General features: G+C 37.8%; 1 protein-coding gene across 2 annotated transcripts; it reads right to left on the bottom strand.

Moving 5' to 3' along the window:
- Positions 1–1,547: 1,547 nt before the first annotated feature.
- On the bottom strand, positions 1,548–24,967 carry LOC115436098 (F-box/LRR-repeat protein 4-like). Of its 2 annotated transcripts, none has more exons than XM_030158825.1 (9): positions 24,664–24,967; positions 22,476–23,108; positions 20,842–21,178; positions 17,598–17,842; positions 14,941–15,154; positions 9,339–9,410; positions 8,092–8,216; positions 7,528–7,715; positions 1,548–5,199 (listed from the first exon to the last, which is right to left on the bottom strand). In XM_030158825.1, the coding sequence occupies exons 2-9, from the start codon at positions 22,970–22,972 to the stop codon at positions 5,036–5,038; spliced, it is 1,842 nt and encodes a 613-aa protein (XP_030014685.1). In that variant the 5' UTR covers positions 22,973–23,108; positions 24,664–24,967; the 3' UTR covers positions 1,548–5,035. The 2 variants fall into 2 exon arrangements, with proteins under 2 accessions (XP_030014685.1, XP_030014684.1); XM_030158824.1 differs by having other exon boundaries at positions 24,571–24,673.
- Between the last annotated feature and the right edge of the window lie 904 nt (positions 24,968–25,871).

Genomic DNA, 25,871 nt, shown 5'->3' on the forward strand with positions numbered 1-25,871 from the left:
GGACAATTCAACATTCTGAGAGATGAATGAACAGTGAAAATAGTGGTTAAAGTAGTGAATATGAAACTGTGAGACTCCCTCCTGTGAACAGTCTTCTTCTATATGGCAGTGCTGCACCTCCTTACATCAGTTTTCTCAAACAAAACCATAAAACAATGGAACAAGCTCCACTCAGCTGAAGGCCACTACAACTTTAAGAGACTTCTCCACCAAGACAAAACTAGATTTTAAGAAACCAAGGCTGCCAGCATTGACTCTTCCCTTCAATTGTATTCGACACCTTAAGGGCATGTGACGCTTTTCTTTATAATTCTCTTGTACAATTTGTCTTTTTAACCCATAAAGATCCAAACAGCCACCGGCGACCAAAAGCATTTACTGATCTAAACTATTAAATAACTTCTGATCCACTAATCCTATGAGTATGTTGAAATAATTAGAGTACAATACAGTTTATCATCTTTTCACAGTCATCAGATATGACCCATTTGGACGTTCAGAGGCTCCGTAGTTACCGTGGAAACACCATCATCTTCTACAACATTGATTCACCAGTAAAAACCCATGGAGTTGGATCAATGACAGTGGATGGACACACTGGGTTTATGATCAGTTATTGACATATTTTACTGAAAAAGTCACTTCTTCAGTTTTCTGTTTTTGATATAATAAGCCTCAACTCTAATCTGATCTTTTATGAACATCTATATAATCGCTGAATTAAATACAAGAAAATTCCCGATTTTCACTGAAAAAAATGCAAAATACAAAGGATAATATTATTTTTAAAAATAGTGATAAATCACTTAAAAATAACTTCAAAAACTGACATAAAACTATAGACGTTTCGTGGTCAGAATGTGTTGTATAAATCACCCCATTAAGGCCAGATTAAACTTAACGAGTTGTATTTGTACTGGATGAATGTAATGGAGTCAAAACTTGTGTGGATTTTGAAATAATAGTGAAAATAAGGGGGAAATGTGACATGTTTTGGTTCTAATGTACATAATTTAATAAAATATAACAAAAAAAAGGGGGGGAGGGCAGAGAACTTATATGGAATGTGTTTATGTTAAATGTTTTACCATTGCTGATTTTTCAAACATGATATACAAATGTGCTCAGTTGTTTTTTGTCTTGTTTTACTCTGTTGTAAAGTATTTTCCCAAATGAAAAAACTAAATTATAAAAAAAAAAAAAAAAAATCACTTAAAAATAGGGGAAAAAAAATATTTTGGAACTGTCACTAAAGTAGCGCTGGGTCTTTATGGGTTAATTTCTTTCTTGCCTGCTACAGGGACTACACATGGAAATTAATGAGAACAATATAATGTTGTCCACAGCATCTCTACTCTGTGTTTAATGTTTTGTGCACATGGCCCCTGCCAAATAAACTAATAAACTAAACTAATCCCACAATGCAATGCATCCCATGTGTTTACAGATATCCTCCTGAGACCCAGGAAAGGACAAATTTTGGCTTTTTTTTTCACATTAAATTTAACATTATTTAATTGTCTTGATTGGAAACAGCAGTTTTTTCAGATAGATTTTTGTTTTTAAATTTATGGAATGTCCTTTGCAGTGGACAGCGTTTTTTTTTGTTTGTTGATTGGTTTTTGTTTTAAATAAAGGAGTGATTTTAGACACATATTTAGTAACACGAATATGAGACTTTTTGTCAACAGCACAAAATACCAGCTGTAAAGTGGTAAAACTGTATCTTGTATAAAAATCACTTAAAATCTTAACTTTTCAGCATTTATGTGATTAATAGAAATGTGAAATCTTGCTCCTTCTGTGGAAAAAAAATCCACTATATGGACAAAAGTATTGGGACAGATTGAGGCGATTCATTGGTAACGGGCCAGTTCTAAACCTGTAATGACAAATATTACAATACACTTTCATACTGAGATAAATACCATTGCAACAAGTGCTGTTCTTTATCTTTACAGTTAATTTTGTTTAGAGTGTCATCTACACTCACAAAATGATTCAGAGCTGATATTTTTTTCTTTTTTTTTTTTAAATTGCAATTGTTGCGAAAGGCCTGTCTGTAGATTTCTGAAACATTTATCAGGTGCTGATCATAAATAATCATTTACATTTACACTATAAGTTAATTTGTGGTTTCTTCAATTCTCAATCTGGAATAAAAATCTAACTTTCATTTCTTGATAACTGGCATGAATATTTATATCCTGATAATATTTCACTGCAGGAATAGAAAGTCATAAAAATTGTAAATGCGACATCACAATATTTTTTTCTATATTGTGTATTTATGGCAGTCACTGGCATCCTAATTGAATTTTTTTTTTTTTTTAATATTATTTACATATATGATGTTTGTCATTCTAAAAGTTAAGTTACCATTTAGTTTTGTCTCAGTGGACCAAATCTCTCTTCTCACATGATAAGCATCACCTTGACACGTTTCACCTCCTCCTTCCAGACCTGCAGAGACATTTTCAGCAGCTCTGGAAGTTTGAGGATATTATTTATAAAGACTCTGCAGCCATTCTAGGGGCATATTTTCAGTTCAGTACTTCTTCCATTTGGACAACAAACTGATTTTCTGGAAAAAATTCTAATAAAACTGACTGTTGTACAAGTTTTTTTTTGTTCCTGAAGTCGAATACACATCTGATGTACAATTATCTGTGTGCTAACGATGGCTAAAGCTAACCGACTGATGTAACAGCAACAGCACTTCTCTGATTCTGGGTCAGAAAACCAAAATCTGAGAGATTGTACATTATTGTTATTATTGATAATTTAAATAACTTAACAATTTCATCACACAGATCTATAAATAAGCATCATTTTGCATATAGTCACATGGCTGATTTACAGTCGCTAAATGGCAAACAAACCAGTAAACAGTTGTTAAAATTAAAAAAAAAAAAAAAAAAAAAGAACAGGTTTCATTATACTTTGGTTGAAGGTCATAGAAACGAAGCTCTTCACTATGGTTTATACCACATGGACACCACACCACATTCAGACAGGAGTATAAGGCACAAATATCTCTTCAATATCGACTACTAGCATGTGCTAAAAAGAAAAGTTCAAGTTTTTGCAAAAAGGAAATGCTCTTTACCACACTCCATCTGTGGCTTTGTACGTTACAAAAACTAAATAATTAGAAAAAAACCACGTCTTCACAATCACAGAATTACAACATTCAACACCCAAAGATTGTGAGGGTTTTTTTTTTTTCAGTTCATCAGCGTCTTCTGTGTTTTCTGTGTAAATGTGACACCAACAGCAGGTAAACTCAAAACTTGACCCAGTCCGGTGTTCTGTGCTGGTTTCAGGATTAAAATAAAAACAGAAAAATTAAAACAAGATGAAATTATCGCTGCCCTGAGTTTACAACAAAAACCAAGGTCACATACAGCGTTTGTAGCGTGTGTCAGCAAACAATCTTCAGCTTCGTTTACCTTTGAATCAGGATATCGTTACAGTTCATAACAGAATGGAGTCAGAGTCAAAGCGTTACCGACAGAACAATCCACTCCATTGATTATTCCTTTAAAAGAAAAACAGATTCCTAACACAATAAATGAACTCTTGTAACAGAAAAGACTCTAGTTTAATGTGCCTTGTATAGGTTCAGTTGAAAAAAGGCACCAGTTCATTATATATTATCACACCAAAAATAATCAAATAAAACATGATCAAATAATAAATAGGCACAAAAGTAAGTGTCTGGAAACATCAACATTTACTCTTTTTTAACGATTCTTCTTTAACTGACAGAAAAATCACTTTTTTTTTTGCCATTCTAAGTGTATTTTTTCTTTTGGTTTACAACAAAACAGCAGGACCTGGGTGATTAGGTTTACTACTTTCGGATCCTTCATTTACTAAAATTTACCAAAAATTAAACAAACGTACCGATAACCCACTTGTCAAGTTAAAAATGGCTTTTTAATGCACGTCTCTGGTCTGGTCTGTCCACTCCGGCGCTGTTTGACGCTTTTCTTTCACTGAGACACTTTGTCTGTTGTTGATTTGACGCCTTGGATGTTGTGTCTGCTTCTGCATTTATAGGTTATGTAAATTTTAAACAATTCTTTTCCATTCTTCTTCTTCACAGGCTCTCACATGTAGGGTGTTTTTGTTGAAAACACCTTGTCAGTCACGAGGACACCTGATAGTGTTTTTCACTTCGACATGAGATCCGTGTATGGAATTGTGCGCTCGTTTTAAAGACACATAAAAGAGACATAAATTAAGTGGTGATGCTTGCCCATTTGGGTTTGGATTAATGCTATCCCCAGAGCAGCGTGTGAAATAAAGCTGCTTTCACACCTTTGTTTTCACCTTTAAAGCTCCTGGTACGCTGGAACACAACAGCACCAGTGTGTGATTTCTTGTAATTGTATTCAACCAGCTTGGTGTTGACACATGCCTCCAGAATGGAATAGTAACTCAGAGCTGACCCTCATGAATTAAGGTTAATGATTGTTGCAGATTCTGACAAGGCACCATCCGAGGCTCTGATCTTTGTTTCTGTAACCAGCGAGATTATGAGAACAGCGAGACTTACTGTAGCTCCTCCAATTAGGGTGTGCTTTCACGCATTTCTGTTTTCTTTTCGTGGTCCTAACAAGACGTTGAAAAGAGGACTGCTCAAAAAACGTTGTTTTTTGTGTCTTGCATTCAGCATCGAGGCATATTTTCGAAACCTTGTGTTGCTTGTCATTACATAAGTGGTGATTCATATTCTGGGAAGAAGTAGCAGATTTACTGCATGACCCTGATTTCAAGTGTCCAAAGAAAACACAACATAAAAAAAAAAACAAAAAAAAAAACTTTTTAAATCCTGTGAGTGGGATCCAGCGAGTTATCCATGGAACTGGAAAAACAAGATCTGGTCTCTGATGCAGGTGCAGATTCATCTCAGGTGTTGACCAGCGTCCGTCCTGCGTCCATCCTGCCTCCGTCTGGCTTCAGGGCAGTGTCTGCTGGGGAGCACCGTCCTCCACTGGCCTCGTCCGGACAGGGGGGAATCCTGGGATCACTGTGTGAAACTCTTCTTAAGGGCCACATTGGGGAAGAGGCCTGAGAGCTCCTGGACCACCCTCATGTCGATCTGGGAGCAGAAGGACACGTCTAGGAGGACCAGCTTCGGACAAGACTGGAGGAGCTTCTTCAGGGAGGCACCGCTCACCAGACGTGTACCTGGACGCCAGATAAGAGGAAAATGACGATAAGATAAAACACATGTACAAAATATGACTTAATATATGAACAAAATATGACAGATATTCAGGACAAACATAACAATGTACTATTAGAGGTTCATACTGGACAGAATCTGGACATATGGTATGAATTATAATGTGTAAGACAATATTATGATTTTTTTGTTTTTTGCAATTTCAGATGGGCTTCATGGTCAAAAAATTAAATATTTTACCTTAAAGATTTTTTTTCTATGTTATATATTGTTTGCTGGTTGTAAGAACTGAACACAAAAGTGATTCAGAAATCCTCTTTCTAAAATAAAACTGTATTTCATAACAAACCAGTGAAACACATTCACAATAAATATATTATAAGAAATAAACAGGTTGTATTTAGCATTTTTGTTGAGCAAAAAAAGTCTCCAGATAAATAATCTCAGGAATTTTTGACAGTTTTCAGGAAGAAAAACCTTGAAGAACTGAATTAATTCGATATATTCCTCAGCTGTAATTGGAATACTGTAAACATTGTTGATTAACATATTAATATATCTAATTTCAGAAAAACTGTGATTTAAAACACATAGTTAACCATTATCTGCCATAAACCTGCATGTAAACTATTAACTAAGAATCGATGCAGAACAGCACAAAGTCATAAAAATTAATGCCGTGAAACTTCAGTGCATGGATATTTTCTTACATCTCAATGAATAAGGTTTTCTGAGGACACACTGTTCAGATCAGTTATTGTAAAGCTGAATCAATGGGCAGGAACGAGACACGTTTACCCCAGTGTTCATGCTGAATGCATGATTTACTGTTTATTTACAGCTAATACATATTATTGACCCAGTCCAGGCCTGAATAACATGCTTTATGCGTCTGCTCCTCCTCAGCTTTCAGACCCGACAAAATACTCAGGCAACCTTGTAATGGCCGTAGAAGTGATACATCAGCACAGCTAGCCTGATGAACATTTGTCATGCTACTCTGCTGTCAGGCCTGTCAACTTATGCAACTGGAACTTTTGTGTTAGTGCACAGCAATTACCGCTGGAGGGCTGCTGTTGCAACTTTGCTTGGTGAGCAATATTTTATTCAGATTTATATTAGGCATATTATGCGCATTCTGTTGGCACTTAATGTGGGAGTTTTTTGTTTTGTTTTGTTTTTTTCCCAGAATTTCTCAAATGCAAAGATTGGGCTTTCTTTAACCATGGCCATGCAAATTACGACCATGCAATCTCACAAAAGCAGGCCTAAAACTCTCACTTTTCATGGTAAGTATTAATAACCATACCAACTGTGATGCTCAGTCACATCAGACTGTCCTTAACTGGCAACAGGTTCTTATTATTAACTAGGGATGCACCGATCCGATACCAGTATTAGGCATCGGCTCCAATACTCAGTGTGAGTACTTGTACTCATACTCGTAAAAGTAATCCAATACAAATACATCGATACCACTTACGGCCTTGTGACATTCACAGTTCAGTGCAGCAGGTACGAGGAGGAGGAATAATGTGTGGAGAGTGTGGAGATTTTTCAAAATAAATGGTGATAAAAGTAACGCTGACTGCAAGTAACGTTACAGACTCAGACAGATACGGATGCAGCGTTCAGTTTGTCCTCTGCGTACATTCCATCCATTTTCCAGGTGCTGGTGGATTCGTACCCAGACGGAGAATACCAGCGGGAACTGTGGAGGTAGAGGATCTGTTCAAAGAGCCACTGTGTGAGTTAGAGAAAAATTACTGACACATTTAGGACGACTATCCAGGGCTGGGCCGGGGGTAAAGAGTGGTGCAGACCACCGCCAGCAGAAGTGAAAACAAAACTTATCTGTCATTTCTCTTTTCTCTACCTGCTGAAACTAAGCTTTTAAACCTTACCAGCAAAAACGCTGCAATATTAGTATCACATCAATGTTGCCTCTGTCATCTCCATGTTTGTTATTACTGACTTTCTTCTTCTCAGAAACTTTACTCTTCTTCGTGGTATTTGTCCAGTATGGTTAATTAAGAGCGGCGCCCCCTTGTGGATTAATTGAGAAACACTCATTCCAACACATTAAATGTCAGTAGCAGCACCTTGTTACAGTCAGACTAATGACAACGACAATAAAGCACATTTGCAAAAGGAACTAAGAACTGGAATGGGATTATTAAGTACTCGTATGGGTACTCGGTATCGGCAAGTACTCAAATGTAAGTACTTGTACTCGGTCTGGAAAAACCTGGTATCGGTGCATCCCTATTATTAGCCCATAAAAGTGAGAAAACCCTTGCATTTGTGCGTTGCGTAGGCGGAGGTTTTACCCAGTATGTCGAGGTGCTGAAGCGAGGGGCAGCTGGACGCCAGCTCCTCGATGTCTGAGTCACGCACGGTGCGATTGGCAGTGAGGAAGAGCTTGCGCAGGCGCGGCAGGTTGCGAGCGAGGTGTTGGAAACATCCGGTGCTGCTTTGCAATGTGGGACACCAGCCCAGGTCCAACTCCTCCAGCATCCTGAGAAAAAAAAAACACACACCGAGCAAAACAGGAAAAACTGAGGTGATTCAGTTCACCCACATACTGACAAACTCATCAGCTCTGATCTGATCTGTATTTAGAGTCGCACATTAGAGATCTGGCTCCGTGGATGGGGTTGTTTTAGCGTTCATCCTGTGTTAACTATGTCTGAGAGTGCACTATCAATATTAATACCGCTATGTTCTGTCTTTTACAAACTGATAACTGTAATGTGATAATGATTTAGCAAAAACAAGGTGTATGCTGAAAATACTGGCAGCATTTACTGTTCTCTCTACTGAATTTTTTAGCCGAATTGCTTTATGACACAAACCCCCCCCCAAAAAAAAGAATGAGAAGTGTCGTTGCCTACTTGCAGCCAGAAACAAGTTCAGCCAGTCCTCTGTCTGTCAGGTTTCTGCAGCGCCAAAGGTCCAGAGAGCAGAGTGAGCGGCAGCGAGCGGCCAGCATACTGGCAACAACGTCATAGTCCTCAATCTTCAGCAGAGAAAGGTAGCAATTAAAATTTCTGTGCTCTATACAGGACTGACAAAATTATGCTTTAAGGAAAAAAAAAAATGAAGCGGTAAGTAACTCAGTCAGACACTTCAGCCATTTTCCACCAACTTCTGTCTTGTGTTTTATGAGCAAACTTTTGAAATGCAGTGATTATAAAAGCTGATTAACTGCACTGGCTGGTTGGAGGCACATAACCCCGCTTCCTGAAGAGAGAACAAAGCTCCGACAGAAAATACCTCCACCAGAAAAAAAAAAAAAAAAAAAAAAAAAAAGGAATAGTCTTTCAAGACCTGATTTGTGTTTGCGAAGCTGTTATTGTTCTTTGGTGTCAGGTAATGTTGGCCATATTTCATGCTTTCATCCAAAGATGAAAGGAGAGAAATGCAATTTAACAGCCAAACAGCCGGTGCAGGCACCTTACCCATGGAAATGACAGCATGCACAGCATTAACAGAGGATGGATATTAAAACTTTAGATGCAAGAAACATTGACATTATGCATTTTTATTGCCACATGTTGCAAACTTCTTCTTCTTTACTGCTGATGACACTGCGAGAAATATACGGAATCCTGCATCCTGTAACACTGTGGTTCATGTATGTATAAATTTTCCACAAACATCTGCAGGGTTTTGTAGAAACTTACATTTCATCATTTTTAATCAATTTTGCAGATCAATTTACACAGAATTTAAGTGAATTTCAAACAAATAATCATCTTCTCATTCAAGCGTTGCAGGTAAATCTAAAGATAAATAATTTATATGCTGTGGAAAGGTACGTTTTACATAGACTATTAGAGGTAGATCATCTTAGATTTTGTCAACAGGTAAGTTTAAAAATACAATGTTAAGTTCGGTGGTGGAATTTCAAGCAAAAGAGCCTGATATACACAAAAAACAAATTAAAATATAGATAAATCAAATCAGATAAAATGTTTTTAAGACCTCAGATGATGCTACTCCTCTGATTTCTCTGCCATCATCTGGACAAGCTGCTCTGCACCAACGAGCAAGGCCTCATGGGAAACTGACCAGTTACAGGCTCTATTAACAATGTGGACTTCTTTCTTTCCTCCTTTGTATGCGTTTGCAAACTCACCCTCACACAGCTGCCCAAGTTGAGATGCCTTAACTCTATACAGAAGGTCAGAATGCTCAGGATAGCAGTTTGCTGTAACAGAAACAAGGAAAAAGACAAAACAGATGAAGCGTTTCTACTTACATCATGACTCAAGTACAGTTTTTACGCACAAGTGGTTAAATATACCACTTAAATGTACCCAGTCAAATGGACAATGTAATACTCAGCCTAACTCTGTACAATAATCACACCCATGCACCTTGGTTTTTAATTTTACCTTGCGTATAACTAAGTAAGTGAGTACATTTTATTTATAGAGCACTTTTCACAGACAGGGAGTCACAAAGTGCTTTACAGTGCAAAACAATTAAAATACCATTTAAAATGCAATTAAAATACAGTTAGAATACAATTAAAATGCGATAAATACATAAAGTGCAATCAGTTTGTAGCGGCCCCTAGCCAGTTGGATTTAAAATGCTTGCTATATATCCTTTATTGCCTGTAAATATCCTTATGTGTTGTACATATGTCTTATCTGTAGTAGAGTTACCTTTTGTATATTTTAGTAGTCTCTGTACAATTAAAATTTTATCTTTGCAGTTTTTGTACATTGCCAATATTTTCCAGTATTTTGTGTGATATTTTGATGCAGTCTTTTACATTTTAAGTGTTTGCTGCCAACAGAACCAGAGTTGCTAAATGGATTTTCATTGTTCCTGTAGCAATAACAATAAAAAATAAAGATCTACTCTACTCTAGAGCATATATATCAAGCACAGATATTTGTCCAAACAGACATTTTCTTCCTTCATTTTACTAAATATCTCTGTCCACATAAAAAAGCAAAATCGACTCCAAACATCTTCAAACTCTCAGACAAACCACAATTGTTGTCATCCAACCTGTGGACATCGTGGATAATACTGGATGTAACAGATGTAGAGGCTTTAATCTGTCATGAAGGTGTACTACAGAGATAAACTTGCATTTCCTTAAGTGATGGCTGTGGAAGTGTATTCTTTATGTGATGTGGATTTGTCCATAATGTCTGTCCGGTCCGTCTCCAAAAGGTATCGGTGCTGACCTCCATCTACTGCAGGTCATACACTGATGTATACACCTGGATTTGATGTTTCAGGTTCAGCTTCATTACACTAATCAATAAGAGACATGAGCAGAATGGGGTGTGATGCCGTCGTTTAACAATCTGTATGTTTTCCATGAACGCACAGATACACACAAACCAGAGTTCAGAAAATCTAAACTTCAGAGAGCTTTTAAAAATCTCTTTTTTTTTAGGTGCTCTGTTTCTTCTGCTAATCATATTTTTCATGTTTTTCTTGTGTTTAAAGTTGGATTTATTTTGGTCCTCTTTCTATGACACACTATCAAGAGCTCTCAATCGTCCTCTGACTCCCAGACTTGCGATGTCCACTTTTGGTGTTCCTGAAGTCCTTGGTTGTTTCACTAGCAGGGAAATAAACGTCATTGTTTTTGCTTCCCTTGTGGCTCGTAGATATATTTTACTTCATTGGAAAGACTCAAAATCTCCTCCATCTAACTCTTGTTTGAAAGATCTAATGTCTTTTCTTTATTTCAAGAAAATTAAAGACACTGTAAGAAAACAGTCTGATCTCTTTAACAAAACCTGGGGTCCTTTTCTCTCCTTTGTTAACTCTATCTAGTCTTTGGACGACTAACAACCAATCAGACGGTTTCATGGAGCAAGCTTGGACTATTGTTTTCATGACTAAGGTGATCATTATTATTTTATTATTTAAAAATTATTATTATTTTCATTTTCATTTTATTCATTTATCTATTTGTATATGGTTATCTATATATGTATGCACATTTTCTTTTTCTTTTTACTGATTTTGTATTTGACATATACATATAGACACACATCCAACAAACATTTAGGAGATGTATAACATGTACAGCTTCCTTTGCTTCACACCATCTCAAATTCATGTTCCCTTTTTTTCCATGGACTACGTCTTTGTGAGTGACAGTCAGTAGCTTATACTTAAATAGCATAGTTCTCATAGTCCATTCTTCAAGTGCTGTACACATAAAAAGCTTAAAAAGAGAGAAAGGAAAAAAGAAAAAAGAAAAAAAAAAAACAAGACAGAAAAAAAAGACAAACTAGTGTGTACATTTTCATTTTGATCAGTACTTATGTGTTTTAATTTGTGACATTTGAAATGCCCAATGTGGTATTTTGTTCATCTATTCATTTATATGTTTATATAAAACAAAAAAAGGTGCATCCTATTTTTTATATTGCATTGGTTTATAAGTTTGAAGGAAACTAAGTAAAAAACATGTGAAAAAAATAAATTAAAAAATCTCTGTTTTTGCAACCTAATACGTTTATGTGTGGACAAAAGATATACAGTATATCAGGAAAAAATCTGCCTTAATGTGGACAGGGCATTCAACATCCCTGTGATTTGGACATTATTAAATAATAGAAAATGTGGACAAAGCAAAAACAGTGTATTTGGATCTCTGAATAAACGCCTAAATGCCGTATCTGACTGTAAATCTAACGAGTATACAAACGAACAATATAGGTTTAAATAACAGTCACGGGTTCAGTCATGTAACTCAGAGTTCCTGCTAAGTGATTTCCTGTCTTGTGCGTGGTACAGCAAGGTAACACTTATTTAAGGGAATTTAATACTCCACAACAGACTGTTTCCACATCTCCTCAGACTCCACCATACCGAGGACACAAACCTCTCCAGTGGCACTGCAGCTTGGATAGAGATATGGGAATCCAACACTGCGACTGCCAACACGTGTACCTCAGCGGCAGGAGAAAGTGTCAGACATGAAAGTGAAAGGCTCTTGTGTGCATGCGTGTTTGTTGTGCGTGTGCTCGACTCTGTCGCTGGCATCTTTATAAACGCCTCTCTCCGGCGAGCTAGCCATTTAATTAGAGCAGTGACAGGGTAATGACAGCTGAGATGTCAGGGGCTCAAACAGACACACAGCTCGCTCTGTCTGCCTCAGTATAAACAACCTGCAGAGCGCTGCCTGGCTCCACCGCAGAAACTCGACACTACCTCCTGCCCACACCGCCGGTCTGAAACATGACAAACACTGGAGAAATGCTGAGGTGCGACGCAAACAACACGAGACGGCGGTTTAACGCGTTAGACTAGTCTGAACCTGAACGTGTCTTTAAGAACCCTTCAGTGCAGAGTTGACTCAGTTCAGGCTTAAAAGACAATAACAAAACATGCGCCATCAAATACGCAGCGGGTCATGTAAACACCGGCTCTTGAGCAATTAGATGACACCGCACTTGTTTTAATCATGCTAATAAACCGTATGAAGTCATTAATGTTGAATATATGAAGGACCAGCAAAGAAATTCAACCAAACCAAACTGTTTTGTTGTCGTTATGATTCAGCATATTTAATTATTTATGGTTCATTTTTATTTGAGTTGACGTGTTCTGCTTATTATTTACCTTTTTCAGCTGTGAGACTTTGATTTCTACAAGACTGTCCGTGTTTTTAGACTCTTGTTTGTGCAGACAATAACATGAAAAGATAGAGATCCATCATGCTAATAAACCGTATGAAGTCATTAATGTTGAATATATGAAGGACCACTGAAGAAATTCAACCAAACCAAACTGTTTTGCTGTCGTTATGATTCAGCATATTTAATTATTTATGGTTCATTTTTATTTGGGTTGACTTGTTCTGCTTATCATTTACCTTTTTCAGCTGTGAGACTTTGATTTCTACAAGATTGTCAATGTTTTTAGACTCTGTGCAGACAAAAACATGAACAGATAGAGATGCACCATGTTAATAAACCGAATGAAGTCATTAATGTTGAATATATGACGGACCACCGAAGAAATTCAACCAAAACCAAACTGTTTGTTGTCGTTATGATTCAGCATATTTAATTATTTATGGTTCATTTTTATTTGGGTTGACTTGTTCTGCTTATCATTTACCTTTATCAGCTGTGAGACTTTGATTTCTACAAAATTGTCAATGTTTTTAGACTCTTCTCTGTGCAGACAATAACATGAAAAGATAGAGATGCACCATGTTAATAAACCGAATGAAGTCATTAATGTTGAATATATGACGGACCAGCGAAGAAATTCAACTAAACCAAACTGTTTTGTTGTTATGATTCAGCATATTTCATTATTTATGGTTCATTTTTATTTGAGTTGAATTGTTCTGCTTATCATTTACCTTTTTCAGCTGAGACTTTAATTTCTACGAGACTGTCGCTGTTTTTAGACTCTTGTCTGGGCAGAAAATAACATGAAAAGATAGAGATCCATCATGCTAATAAACCGTATGAAGTCATTAATGTTGAATATATGACGGACCAGCGAAGAAATTCAACCAAACTGTTTTGTTGTTATGATTCAGCATATTTAATTATTCATGGTTCATTTTTACTTGAGTTGACTTGTTCTGCATATCAATTACCTTTTTCAGCTGTGAGACTTTGATTTCTATAAGGCTGTTGATGTTTTTAGACTCTTCTCTGTGCAGACAATAACATAAAAAGATAGAGATCCATCATGCTAATAAACCGTATGATGTCATTAATGTTGAATATATGAAGGATCAGCGAAGAAATTCAACTAAACCAAACTGTTTTGTTGTGTTTTGCCATTGTGACTCAGAATATTTCATTATTTATGATTATTTTTTTATATGAGTTGACTTGTTCTGTTTACCATTTACCTTTTTCAGCTGTGAGACTTTAATTTCTACGAGGGTGTCAATGTTTTTAGACTATTCCCTCTGCAGAAAATAACATGAAAAGATAAAGATGCTACTTTAAATGCGCTGTAAATCTGTCAGATCATGGAATTAATTCACAAATGCATTTGACTGTGCAGATAAGGTGCAACTTTTTGCTTTATCCATCTAACTTATGTGTCTCCGTATGTTGAGACTTTAAAGCTGGGATTGCTATAAAATAACCTGTAAAGACATTCTGCTCATTATGCTCATTCCACAACAATGTTAACAAATTGGTGCAATAATAGAGAATAAAGATAAAAACAGGGATTAATGGCATTTCTGATAATGACATCCATGTCTTTTCTGTATTTTAGATATCATCTTGTTTGTTTTTCTCACACCTGTACATCACATAGGGTTTATTGACATGTCTGCTCAATAATATATTTGACTCTCTTTATATATAAATGAATAGAAACAGCTTTAAGCACAAACCTGCTCAAACAGATGATATATGACACCCCTGATTTCAGTCCAGGCTGTAATCAAAGCTGAGAAGTAACATAACAAATACACTGCTGCTATCGTGCCAAGCTTTTATATTAACACAAGCTATTAACGCTGCTTTTCAAACCTCTAAATTAACAGTGAATGGAAAACAACATGTACGTTAGCATTTCTTTTGAGTAACTATGCAACCTGCGAATTTCCATGTTATAAACAGTTAAGCAAAACATTAGAGATAAAAAAAAAAAAAACACATAATTAACCAAGCGGCAGTCGGCCTGCTGTGTTTGGACAGCTCACCTTTATGTCCACAGGTAAAATGTCATTGTGATTGTGGTTGCCCAGCTACAGTGTTGACCGTCCCTACCTCTATCTTGGTGCGGTAGAGAACCAGCCTCCGGAGCCGGGCGAGTTTGGAGATGTGTGTGAAGGCCTGTGGGTTGAGTCGGTCGCAGGAGGACAGGTTGAGCTCCTGCAGGCCCGGGCAGGTCTGGGAAACGACCTCCAGACAGGCTTCAGTCAGGAAGTGGCAGCACGACAGCTCCAGACACACCAGACTCGGACCGCAGGCCTTCAGGAAGCTGAGGGGTCAAGGAGACAAAGAAGTTCATCATGCACTGGACTGGGACCCTCCTGGTCTGGGTGGTTGTTTTTTGTTTTGTTTTGTTTTTTTTACACTTTATTTTTATCTCCATATTTTATAATAATGAATATAAAACAGTTAAACATTAAAAGCAATCTTAAATAAGGGAGTTTTTAAAAGGGATTTGAAGGTCTTGAGGTCGAAGCAGTGTTGGATGGTAGGTGGGAGAGAGTTCCAGAGGGTTGGGGCAGCAATAGAAAAAGCTCTGTCCCCCCAGGTTCGGTGCTTGGTTTTAATGGTGGGGCGAGGAGGTGAGCAGAGGAGGATCGGAGGGTGCGGGAGGGGGCATGGGGCTGAAGATATGATGTTTATATAATAAGATATTTATTTATGAAAGGCAAAATAAACAAACCCCCCCCCCAAAAAAAAAAAAACAGACCACAACAGTTAGAGCATCCAGGTTTAAACTCCAGACAAACAAAATACAAACAGGTTCAGGACAAATTAGGATAAGATTATACAAGTTCAAGGATTCCTTTGATTAACATACACATTCCATTTTACCCAGTATTTTTTTACATTTATCAGTAGTGAGTCTTAATGAGAAGGTCAGTCTTTCCATGTCATAAATTTCATTCCCAACAGTTGTCTAGTCTGGGTGGTTGTTTTAATGCTGTTTTATGTGGCTCAATCAACCTATCAAATTGTATTTATATAGCGCTACATCATAACAAAAGTTATCTCATGAAATTTTACATATAGAGCTGATCTAAACCGGACTCTTATGCCAATTCACAGACACCAACAGAATCCTCCAGGAGTAAACACTTGGTGACAGTGATGAAGGAAAAACTTCCTTTTAACAAACAGAAACCTGGAGTAGACCCAGGCTCATGGTGGTCACCTGCTTTGACCAGTTGGGGTTAAAGAGAGAGGGTTGAAGAGAGAGAGATAGAGAGAGAGAGATGGGGGGAGGGGGGGTAGAAGGGGGACGATAGGGGGAGACACATGGATGCACAGCAAACTGAACTAGAACTGTTAAAAACTATTGCTAGTATAACTACCAGTAACTAGTACAAATACCTATAACTACTATGACTACTACTCCAAATACAAGTACTAACAGTGGATATACTACTACTGTGGCTGTGGCCGAAAGTGTGATGGATCAGGATGTGTGAGTGTAAGGAACGTCTGGAAAGTCTTTCAGCAAATCTGGCAAAAATGTCCACCTGGATCTAAGGACAAACTATTAAAGGTTAACGGTAAAAGTTGCTCTGACCTCGGAATATGCTTTTAGCTAATAATGACAAAATTTCACATAAATGTGTAAGTTGGGATAAAATTATGACATGATTACATTTTATATCCAAAAGGTCAAAGGTCAAGTTTACAGCAACATCATAATATTCTGTAAAAACACAGCCTTCGTGGCTGTGAAGGCTTTTTATGTTGTCATTTGACTAAAAACTATGCATATTTTACACAAGTTACTTCCCATTGATGAAGTCAACACAATATCCCAGTTTTGTGAATAATAGCTTATCATGTTTCTAGGTTATTTCAAAAAACATGGTCTATTCAGGGCTGATGTGGTATATTTTCTGATATAAGTGGAGGAAAAATCTTAATGTTTCTGTTTCCTCAGATTAGGACGATAGAATTAATCAATGGCATGATATATATTTAATTTATGTAGTATTTCAGTTTCACCAACAAACACTTCCTACAGTTCTTTATTACATGTATTATGTTCATCTGGAGCGACATGGATGAAACTTTTAGCTAATAATGACAAAATTTCACATAAAAGTGTAAATCGGGATAAAATTATGATGTGATTACATCTTATAGCCAAAAGGCCAAAGGTCAAGTTTACAGCAACATCATAATATCCTGTAAAAACACAGCCTTCGTTGATGTGAAGGCTTTTTATCTTGTTATTTGACTAAAAACTATGCATATTTTACGTGGTTTTCTTCCCATTGATGAAGTCAACACAACATCCCAATTTTATGAACAATAGCTAATCGTGTTTCTAGGTTATTTCCAAAAACATGGTCTATTCAGGGCTGATGTGGTACATTTTCTCATTTAAGTGGTGGAGAAATGTCAATGTTGCTGTTTCCTCAGATTAGGAAGTTGGAATTATTCAGTGGCATCATATACATTCAATTTATATAGTACTTCAGTTTCACCAACAAACACTTCCTACAGTTACATGTATTTTACATGTATCTGGACAGATATGGATGAAACTGTAGTCTGACGGACTGGTGAAGGCTGCTAAAAAGTTATTTTTTTTAAATGATGCTACCTTTGCTTTTCCTCATGTCACATTCTCCCTTCTCTTAAAATGAACGAATATGTTTGTATTTGTGTGACAGTTTTCCAAGGTTATTTCTGTCCTTCTAGCTCGTGTGGCGTGCTGGCAGCCTGACCTGCTGAAGCCGGTCAGGGTGAGCGCTCCGCGGTTGCCCGTCCAGGACAGGTTGAGCCTCTGGAGGAGGGTGCAGCGGCTCTGCAGGTGTCCGAGGGAGGCGTCACTCAGCCGGGCCCAGTACGGCTGCAGACTCAGCTGGGTGTACTGCAGCGGGTCGCAGCAGTGCTGGTGCAGCAGCTTACAGCTCTGGGCCAGACGGCACAGGTCTGGCAGGGTCAGGTGACTCAGGATCAGCTGGATGAGCTACGGCGAGATGATGGGGAGACGGTTAGAAACGTGAAAGTGAGGTGAGAAGAAAGGAGAAGATACAAAGGAAGGCAGAAAGGGAAGGGAAAAAAAGTAGGAAAGTCGAGCCTAGAACCTAGCAGAGACTAGAGAACAGCAGAGTAGAGAATGATAATTGCGTCCCCTATGTCAGGCAGATCTAAATAGTCGTTATCTGGGACACAAAGCACTGATAGCGGGATCAGTGCGGAGGTGAGCCGGCTTGTTTTGCACCGTGTTTCTGAGCCTCTCAAAGAGAAAGAATGACTGTGCTTGTGTGAGTGTTTGTTGCGGTGAATTAACAATACGCTGTGTTCAAGCGGGTATCAGCTGACAGATAATAGCTATATTGTGTTTCTGAAACAAACACACGGCGCTTGTGAAGACCGCTGTTAATGGCAGCGGTTTGGAGAGGAGATAAGAGAACGAATATCAGGAGTATTGCTGGTGTTTTGAAGCTCAGCTCAGACAACATGATACGTCTGTGTGGCATGAAAATGACTCTGTGTCTGTGAGTACGAGCTGGATCAGGTGTCAGAGAGGGTCCAAGCCACAATGTTCATATATTTGTTATATTCGTAAATACTGAGAACATATACACAACAACAGGGCAGCTAAGGTTAGATTTTTAACACTGGTGGCTGTAAATGATTTTATTGTTTGATGTGACTGGACATCCCACGTTTTTCACACAACATCTGACTGATGTTAAATTCACATGACGACAATCAGAATCTTAATTTTTATGATGCAGTATTATTTGGTATTTTAAATGGGAAGAACTAAAGAATGACAGAGGGGAGCCTTTTCCATTTTACTATTTCACTATTTCTTTGTCACAAAGACAACAAAGGGTTTGGCAGGAAAACTCTTCCAATCCATCTGGGGTTCTGTTCAATTCAAGCCTTTTTAAAACCGTTAATACAATATAATACAATTTAATAATTATTACACACATAATGTCAAAACAAGAACAAAGGATATGATGGAGGACCAGAGTTACTTGGAGCGGTCTGCTGGTGGTTTGGCTTCATGCTTTTCTAACTCTAACACAATTAAAGCTCCTAATCTGAACAGTTTTCATATTTGTCATTGTGGACAGGATTCAGCCAAACACGAGCTGTACTTTTCTCATGATGAAAGTAACATTGACAGCAACAATTTAACTTTTTTAAAGATTGAAAATGTGAGGCAGTGGAGGGAAACATAGAGGATAGTGGAGGACTGACATGAAGAAAATGTTTTTGTCAATTGCTGCATGTCATTCCTGTTGGGGAATCGAACTACAGACTAAAACTCTAGAGTGTTTAACCCATGTGGGGGGTGTCCAAGTCATGAAGAGATGCCACATTAGCTGTGCTGATTTACTCCAATAAATACAGCCATAGTGTTTTTTTAAAGGTCTACACATGACCATGCTATGGGAATAAAGGCATTTTAAAGGAGTGATATTTTGCTTTTTTAAATGGAATTATGCATTTTAAAACCTTTTCCTGTGGTCTACATAAACTGTAAATGCTCTGCTTGGGTCTGAATTCTTCATTAACTCAACTCCACAGGTCCATCTTCAACCCTATTTCTGAGTAATGACACCAGAAAGGTGGTTTGGAGCGCTGGCCCTTTAAATGCACATGAGCCACTTCAGGCTCCACCCCCTCCAGGTTGTTGGCTGTGCTGCTCTGTCCTGTTCAACCAACAACTGAACATTTTAGGTAATGGGCTCCAAGTTTGGACAACAACCGCCGCTGCTGACAAACAATTATGTCGTACTCGGAGAAATGTTCGTCTGAACTCTGGACCTTATATGTGCAAATGTCGTGACAAAACTAGTTATAAAATGTAACAAATTAAGAAGGAATTAAAACGAGTTGTAGAAATCCACTCGATTTTTGCCAAAATGAAAATAAAGATAGCTTTGCCGCACCTGGAGGGTTCAAATTCAAATTTTATGAACTATCAGGGTCCAAATACACAAATTAATGAACCAAAGACTAATAAAAGTGGGTTTAAATAAATATAACCCCTTTAATACTTAAAGAGAGTGCCTTAGAGTTTTCTTTCTGTTTGTCAAATACAACCATCATTTTTGACTTGGATGCACAGTTTGTATTACACATTATTGGCTTCATGTTTTGTTTTGTAAATTTGTTTCATGGTTTCGTGGTCAATGCAAATATTCCCAAAACCACATTTAAAACTGAGATAAAAGCTAATCCAAACCCATAAAATTAACGTTGGCTTCATAACACCATTTGTCAAAATCCTGTTGGAGATAGTCTAAAGCAAGGGTGTCAAACACAGGGCCTGTGGGCCAAAACTGACCCACCAACAGGGTCTAATCCGGCCCGTGGGATGAATATGTAAAATACAAAAATTACACTGAAGACATTACCAGTCAGTGGGTCAAACTCATTTTAGTTCAGGGGTCACATTCAGACCAATTTAATCTCAAGTGGGTTGGACCAGTAAAATACTATCACAATGACCTATAAAGAATGACAACTCCAAAATTTTCTCTTTGTTTTAGAATAAAAAAGTTAAATTACATAAAAACCTTACATTTACAAACTATTGTTTCACAAAAAACATGAATGACCTGAACAAATATGGACAAAATGACATGTCCTAAGAGAAGTAAGTGTAATTTTAACAATATTCTGCCTGTTATTAAATGTTTTGTGTCTTTGTAGACCCACTGTGATCTGTAAGTTGAAATGCAAATGTGTAAATGATAACATAAGGGATAATATTGTTAAAATCGCACTTATTTTTCTTAATAAATTTCAGGTTGTTCAGGTTATTCACATTTTCACAAGGATAATTTGTAAATGTAAAATTTTCCTAATATAATTGAACTTTTTTCACTCTACAACAACATAGACAAAAGTTTGGAGTTGACATTATTAGTAAGTTATTATTTTTCTGGTCTGATCCAGTTTGACACTCCTGTTCCTACTATATGTATCACGGAGAATCACCTCATAGGGCAGTTTGTCAAAGTAACCGTTTCCTGTCCTCTGGTGCTTGCCGTCACTCCCTTGCCTAAACGGACCTCCCACATCAGAAAGCTCCTCCTCGCTGTCACTCAGGTCATTAATGTCAATAACAGGCATCTTATAGAGCGCCAGCATCGGCCTCTCTTTCACCCCACGCAGGATGACGGCATCCAGCTCGGTGTAGTAGTCCAGCAGAGAGCTGTTGACCTCCAGACGCAGCAGGTTGGTTGGGAAGCTGATGTGCTTGATGTTGGGGGAAAACTGGCGTGCTTGGGGTGTCAGCACCTTGGTGGGCTCCCCAGACCACAACACCTCCCACCTGGAAAAAAGACAAGGTGGAGAAAACTATTAGAAAGGACCATCTACAGAAAGAATATTTATAACTACCTGATATTATAGAAGGGAAGAGAAGGATCTTTGTTTACAATATCTAAGACACAGATAGTTTGGAGAACAGATTAAAGGCCAAGAATGTAACATTTTTTCACTTGTGTATGTAAAAGAAGAGCTGAAAGAGCACCATGTGACCAGAGTCGCTTAGTGCTTGTACGAGGGCCGTTCAATAAGTTCATGGCCTCACCCAGAACAGAACAACACAGACTGATAATTTATATTTTATTTTTCAACATAATCTCCATTTACAGCAATGCACTTGGTCCATCGATGTTCAAGCATCAAAATCCCATCACGAAAGAATGTAACATCCTGTATTATAACAACCAGTATTTCTGGGTGAGGCCATGAACTTATTGAACAGCCCTCGTATTCTGCTGCAGATGCTATTTTTGGTTGAAGCCTGAGGGTCAAAGCCCAGAAATGACCCGTAAACAGTCAAACAAAGAAGGACGTTTATTGTATGAGCTTATATCATATAAATAAAGCTTTCTGTGCAGTAAAATTAATGTCTTTCTCAATTGAGTCTGATGGGTTTGAAGAGAGCTCTACAAATCTTTCCTTGCCAATTCCCTTGTACTAGTCATGGATAAATGAAAAAAAATAAAAATAAAAATCAGCTTAATGTCTATTAAAGAAAAATCCTGCAGCTCTACTCAAAATACTTTTTTCAATTTTTGCTTTAAATGTGTAGACTAGAAATTGTTTATGTTTACTGGATTGAGTTAAAATGTATATTAGACACCCATGAAACCAACAGAACGTACAACTCCTTTTTAATAACTGGTGCCGAATGTTCATGTTAATGTTTTTATTTCTCTGTACTATTATTGGAGTAGTTATTTGGTCCTGCAAAAGAAAAAAATGCTGCTGCCACAGAAAACAGTAAATGTGGCTACAGATCTGAAAATCCACTTCTTAAGATGTTTCCCCTGTTAACGTTTTTCCATGAGGATTATTTGAATTTGCTTGAAACTTTTTTATAATGTTATTGTTCATTGCCAACCAGCTTGGAGATTCTGTTATTTGATTTGCTGGAGTGGCAACTCAAGTCACAACTCCCGCAAATGTGTCATTAATTATGTGGCAGAAACCCAATATATAACCTTAGTCAAGTGACACTGCCTGGTGTCCTTAGTGTTCTAGAAGCTGTTACTGGCTGGTTTAGGTGTAAAACTAAGGATGCCCATAATCTTAGTCCAACGTTAGGTAACTGTCTTTACCTGACATCAGTGGGTGGACTCTGGGAGAACGGGTTGTGAGAGCAGGCCAGAATCTGGACAATAGCTCCAGGATAATAAGTCTCAAGCACCTCCACTGCTGTGGGATACACAGGCTCCTCAAAGGCCAGCTCAATATAATCCTGGCTGTGGAAGCCTTTAGGGGTGCGGCGGAAAGGTGGTGGAGCACTGGCACATTGTTCCCACCAAGTCCCGTAAGCTCTGAAAACAGCTGTCTGAGTAAAGTCCCCGGAGCTGGGGTACACGTTGGGAACTCCAGCCAGGTTCCACATGGTGTAGGACATGCTATTCTCACTGCCATAGTGGGAGCTGAAGTCCAGAACCTCTTTGGCATACTGCTCCACCTCCACGCTGACCGGCAGCACTGCCCGCTGGCCAGACTCCACAGCCCGACGACTGGTCAGTGCTTCGCCACGAGTCCCACTCCTGGAGCGTCGCCGCAGACAAATATAGTAAAACATGCTCAAGAGGGTTAACATAGGGAAGTTTTGTGGCAGATGGAGGCAGTGGGGAGAAATGGAGGCTAGAGGGAGGAAGAGCCTCCACCTACTGGAAGCACAGTGGTAGGGATGGGGAGGACAAAGCGCAGGCTAGACGCCCGGGTGCATGCATGACCTGTGGGTTAGGCAGAAACAAACACATACAAGAGTGAGAGCAGAACGGCGGGAGACACACTGTAGAAAGTTATTTTTCCTCCAAATGAAAAAACAAAAGGGACAAATGTGTGACATATAAACCACATCATCTGTGGATTCAATCAGTGGATCACTAAACCGGTTAACTCTGAACAAAAGCTTTATATTTAAATACACATTTCTTGCCCTAATTCATTAAGAGGGCTATGGACAACGGCATCTCATGTATTATGGAAAATACCTGCAATAAACCTGGGTTATTTTAAGATGAATATTAAAATAGGTTTAACAAACTAAATAATGAGAAAGCTCTGGTCTGGATACATCACCTATTCTTAAATTATTATCCTGCAGTTTGTTCCTCCTTTATTGTTACTTCACAGAAATAAAGGGTAAAAATTAACCTTAAAGCAGTGAACCATGATCCTAAATGTCACTCACTGTTACCACTTCTCACATATAACAATATTAACCCTACATAGTTACCACACCACAAATTGAGACCTTCCCAAACATGCTGCAGAGGAAACTAAAAACTTTTTGCATTTTAACCTGAGTACATAACCTCTATGTTGCAGTCATGCAAATGTGAAAGCTCTACAATGTTGTCCAACTACAGGTTAAAACAGGTCACAGGCTAACTCCCAAATGGATTCACAGGCTGTTAAACTCCAGACTAAGGACTACCAGCCCAGGAGTCTAGAATCAGCTGTTAATGTCATAGTGTTAAGGAAACAGAATTAACAGCCTATCAGGTAAACTTACAGAATTAAAGAAAAATGGCCAAATGTTTTTATAAGCGTATTACAGCTTCCTTAAACTGCAGTCTAGAGTTGTACTCTGAACCCTGTTATATTCAGAAAACTATAATTCTTTAATATACAACTTGAAATCCTCAATCTTTCCTGCTGCCTGCACTGTTTACAACCTGAGAAACACATATGGCTCAAGTGAGTGCAACTCGTGATGGAAATGCAGGCTAGCACTGGGGCTATAACGTTACAGTTACGGGACAAACACCAAACCACAAGCTGTGTCTGTAATCAGTTAGCTGGATTATTAACACTGATGAGAAACAGCATTCTTAAAGGCAACCTGTTCATGTAAATCATTCATATGAACTTGGAGAACATCACATCAATACATCACAACACAATGAATATAAGCCAACTGACAAAGACAAGCTAGGTAATGCAAATCTATAGGTCTGCCTACTGAATATATGACTTATTATGTTAGTAAAGTTACGTATCGGTTTGAGTCTCCGTTTTAGTCTGAACACGTTGTTAACGTCTATTTGAACTAAAAAGCTGCTGTTAGTATCTGCTCAGTGTTAGTGTTAGCTAGCCAACACACCCAGCCTGTCAAAACAAAGCTAACGCTGTTAGCTACCGCAGCAGCAATAATAAACATCTACGTGGAGAAGACAGAATTTAAATTACGGCATCTGTAGATCTATATATCCATTCATGAGGAGCAATCCTCTTCTTTTCATGAGTTTTTTTCGGCCACCAAAGCACATTCCTGACCTTTACCTTGTGATGCCTTCCGGGACAGTGGGAAAAACGTAGCACGAGCGTGAAAAATATAAATTCGACTATTAATACTCAGGAAATAATTGACTTAGGTACAACACCTACGCGTTTATTTATTTTTTTAAATTTGAAAAAAATCGTATTTTCAATAATGGTTGCTTTCTAAGTTGAGAATTAAAGTGTAGTTCCTGTTTATTTTTCCGGCTTGTCAGAACATTCGTCGTACAAAAGAAAGACATGTAGCATCGATGTCAAAAGATCACACCAAAAAAAAAGATTAAACATGTAAAAACTGACACATAAGTAAAAGTATACATAAAAAAAACAAAAAAAACAAACATGATTTAAAATTCAATAAGGAAAACCCGTGAAAGCCGCATCAGTTCCGTAACAAAAAATTATCAACATCCGGTCAACGTTCATGTGAGGCAAAGCACTCTGGGAAACGTAGTTTTTCATCATTTCCATGTAGACGAGTGGGTCTGAAGAGCAGGTGGTTCTGGGCTTCTCTGCTTCATTCAGACGAGGGGTTTCAAACTCATTTTAGTTCAGGGCCCACATACAGCCTAAAGTGGGACAGACTAGTAAAATATAACAACATAATAACTTACAAATAATGTCACCGCAGAACTTTTCTCTCTGTTAGAGTAAAAAAAAATTCAAGTTAAATTATGGAAATGTTTACACATACAAACTATCCTTTAAAAAATGTGAATAACACGAGCAACCTGAAATTTCTGAAAAAAAATAAGAGCAGCCCTGCGATGAACTGGCAAAATGTCCAGGGTGTACCCCACCTTCGCCCGTAAGTAGCTGGGATAGGCTCCAAGCGACCCCTGTGACCCTTGTGAGGATAAAGCGGGTTCAGAAGATGAATGAAAATAAGTGCAGTTTTAACAATATTATGCCTCAGTTGATCATTTACACATGTGCTTTACAACTTACAGATCACAGTGGATCTACAAATACACAAAACATTTAGGAACAGGCATAGTATTGATAAAACTGCATGAATTCTTCCTAAGAAATTTCAGGTTGTACATGGTTATTCAGGTATTCACTTTTTTTTTTTTTTGCAATAGTTTGTGCATGTAAACATTTTCATGTGATTTTACTTTTTTACACTAAAAGAGAAAAATTTGGAATTCTCATTATTTATAGGTTATAATGATAGTATTTTACTTGAAATCACACTGGTCTGTATGAGG

The sequence above is a fragment of the Sphaeramia orbicularis genome, chromosome 16 (genome assembly GCF_902148855.1).
Source record: "Sphaeramia orbicularis chromosome 16, fSphaOr1.1, whole genome shotgun sequence".
NCBI lineage: Eukaryota > Metazoa > Chordata > Actinopteri > Kurtiformes > Apogonidae > Sphaeramia > Sphaeramia orbicularis.

Coding starts and splice junctions, on each gene's coding strand:
- LOC115436098 (XM_030158825.1), bottom strand. CDS start 22,972: ATGTTAACCCTCTTGAGCATGTTTTACTATATTTGTCTGCGGCGACGC. Junction 15,155..17,597: donor ACCCTGACCGGCTTCAGCAG/GTCAGGCTGCCA, acceptor TTGACCCCTCAG/CTTCCTGAAGGCCTGCGGTC. Junction 8,217..9,338: donor ACTTGGGCAGCTGTGTGAGG/GTGAGTTTGCAA, acceptor TCTCTGCTGAAG/ATTGAGGACTATGACGTTGT.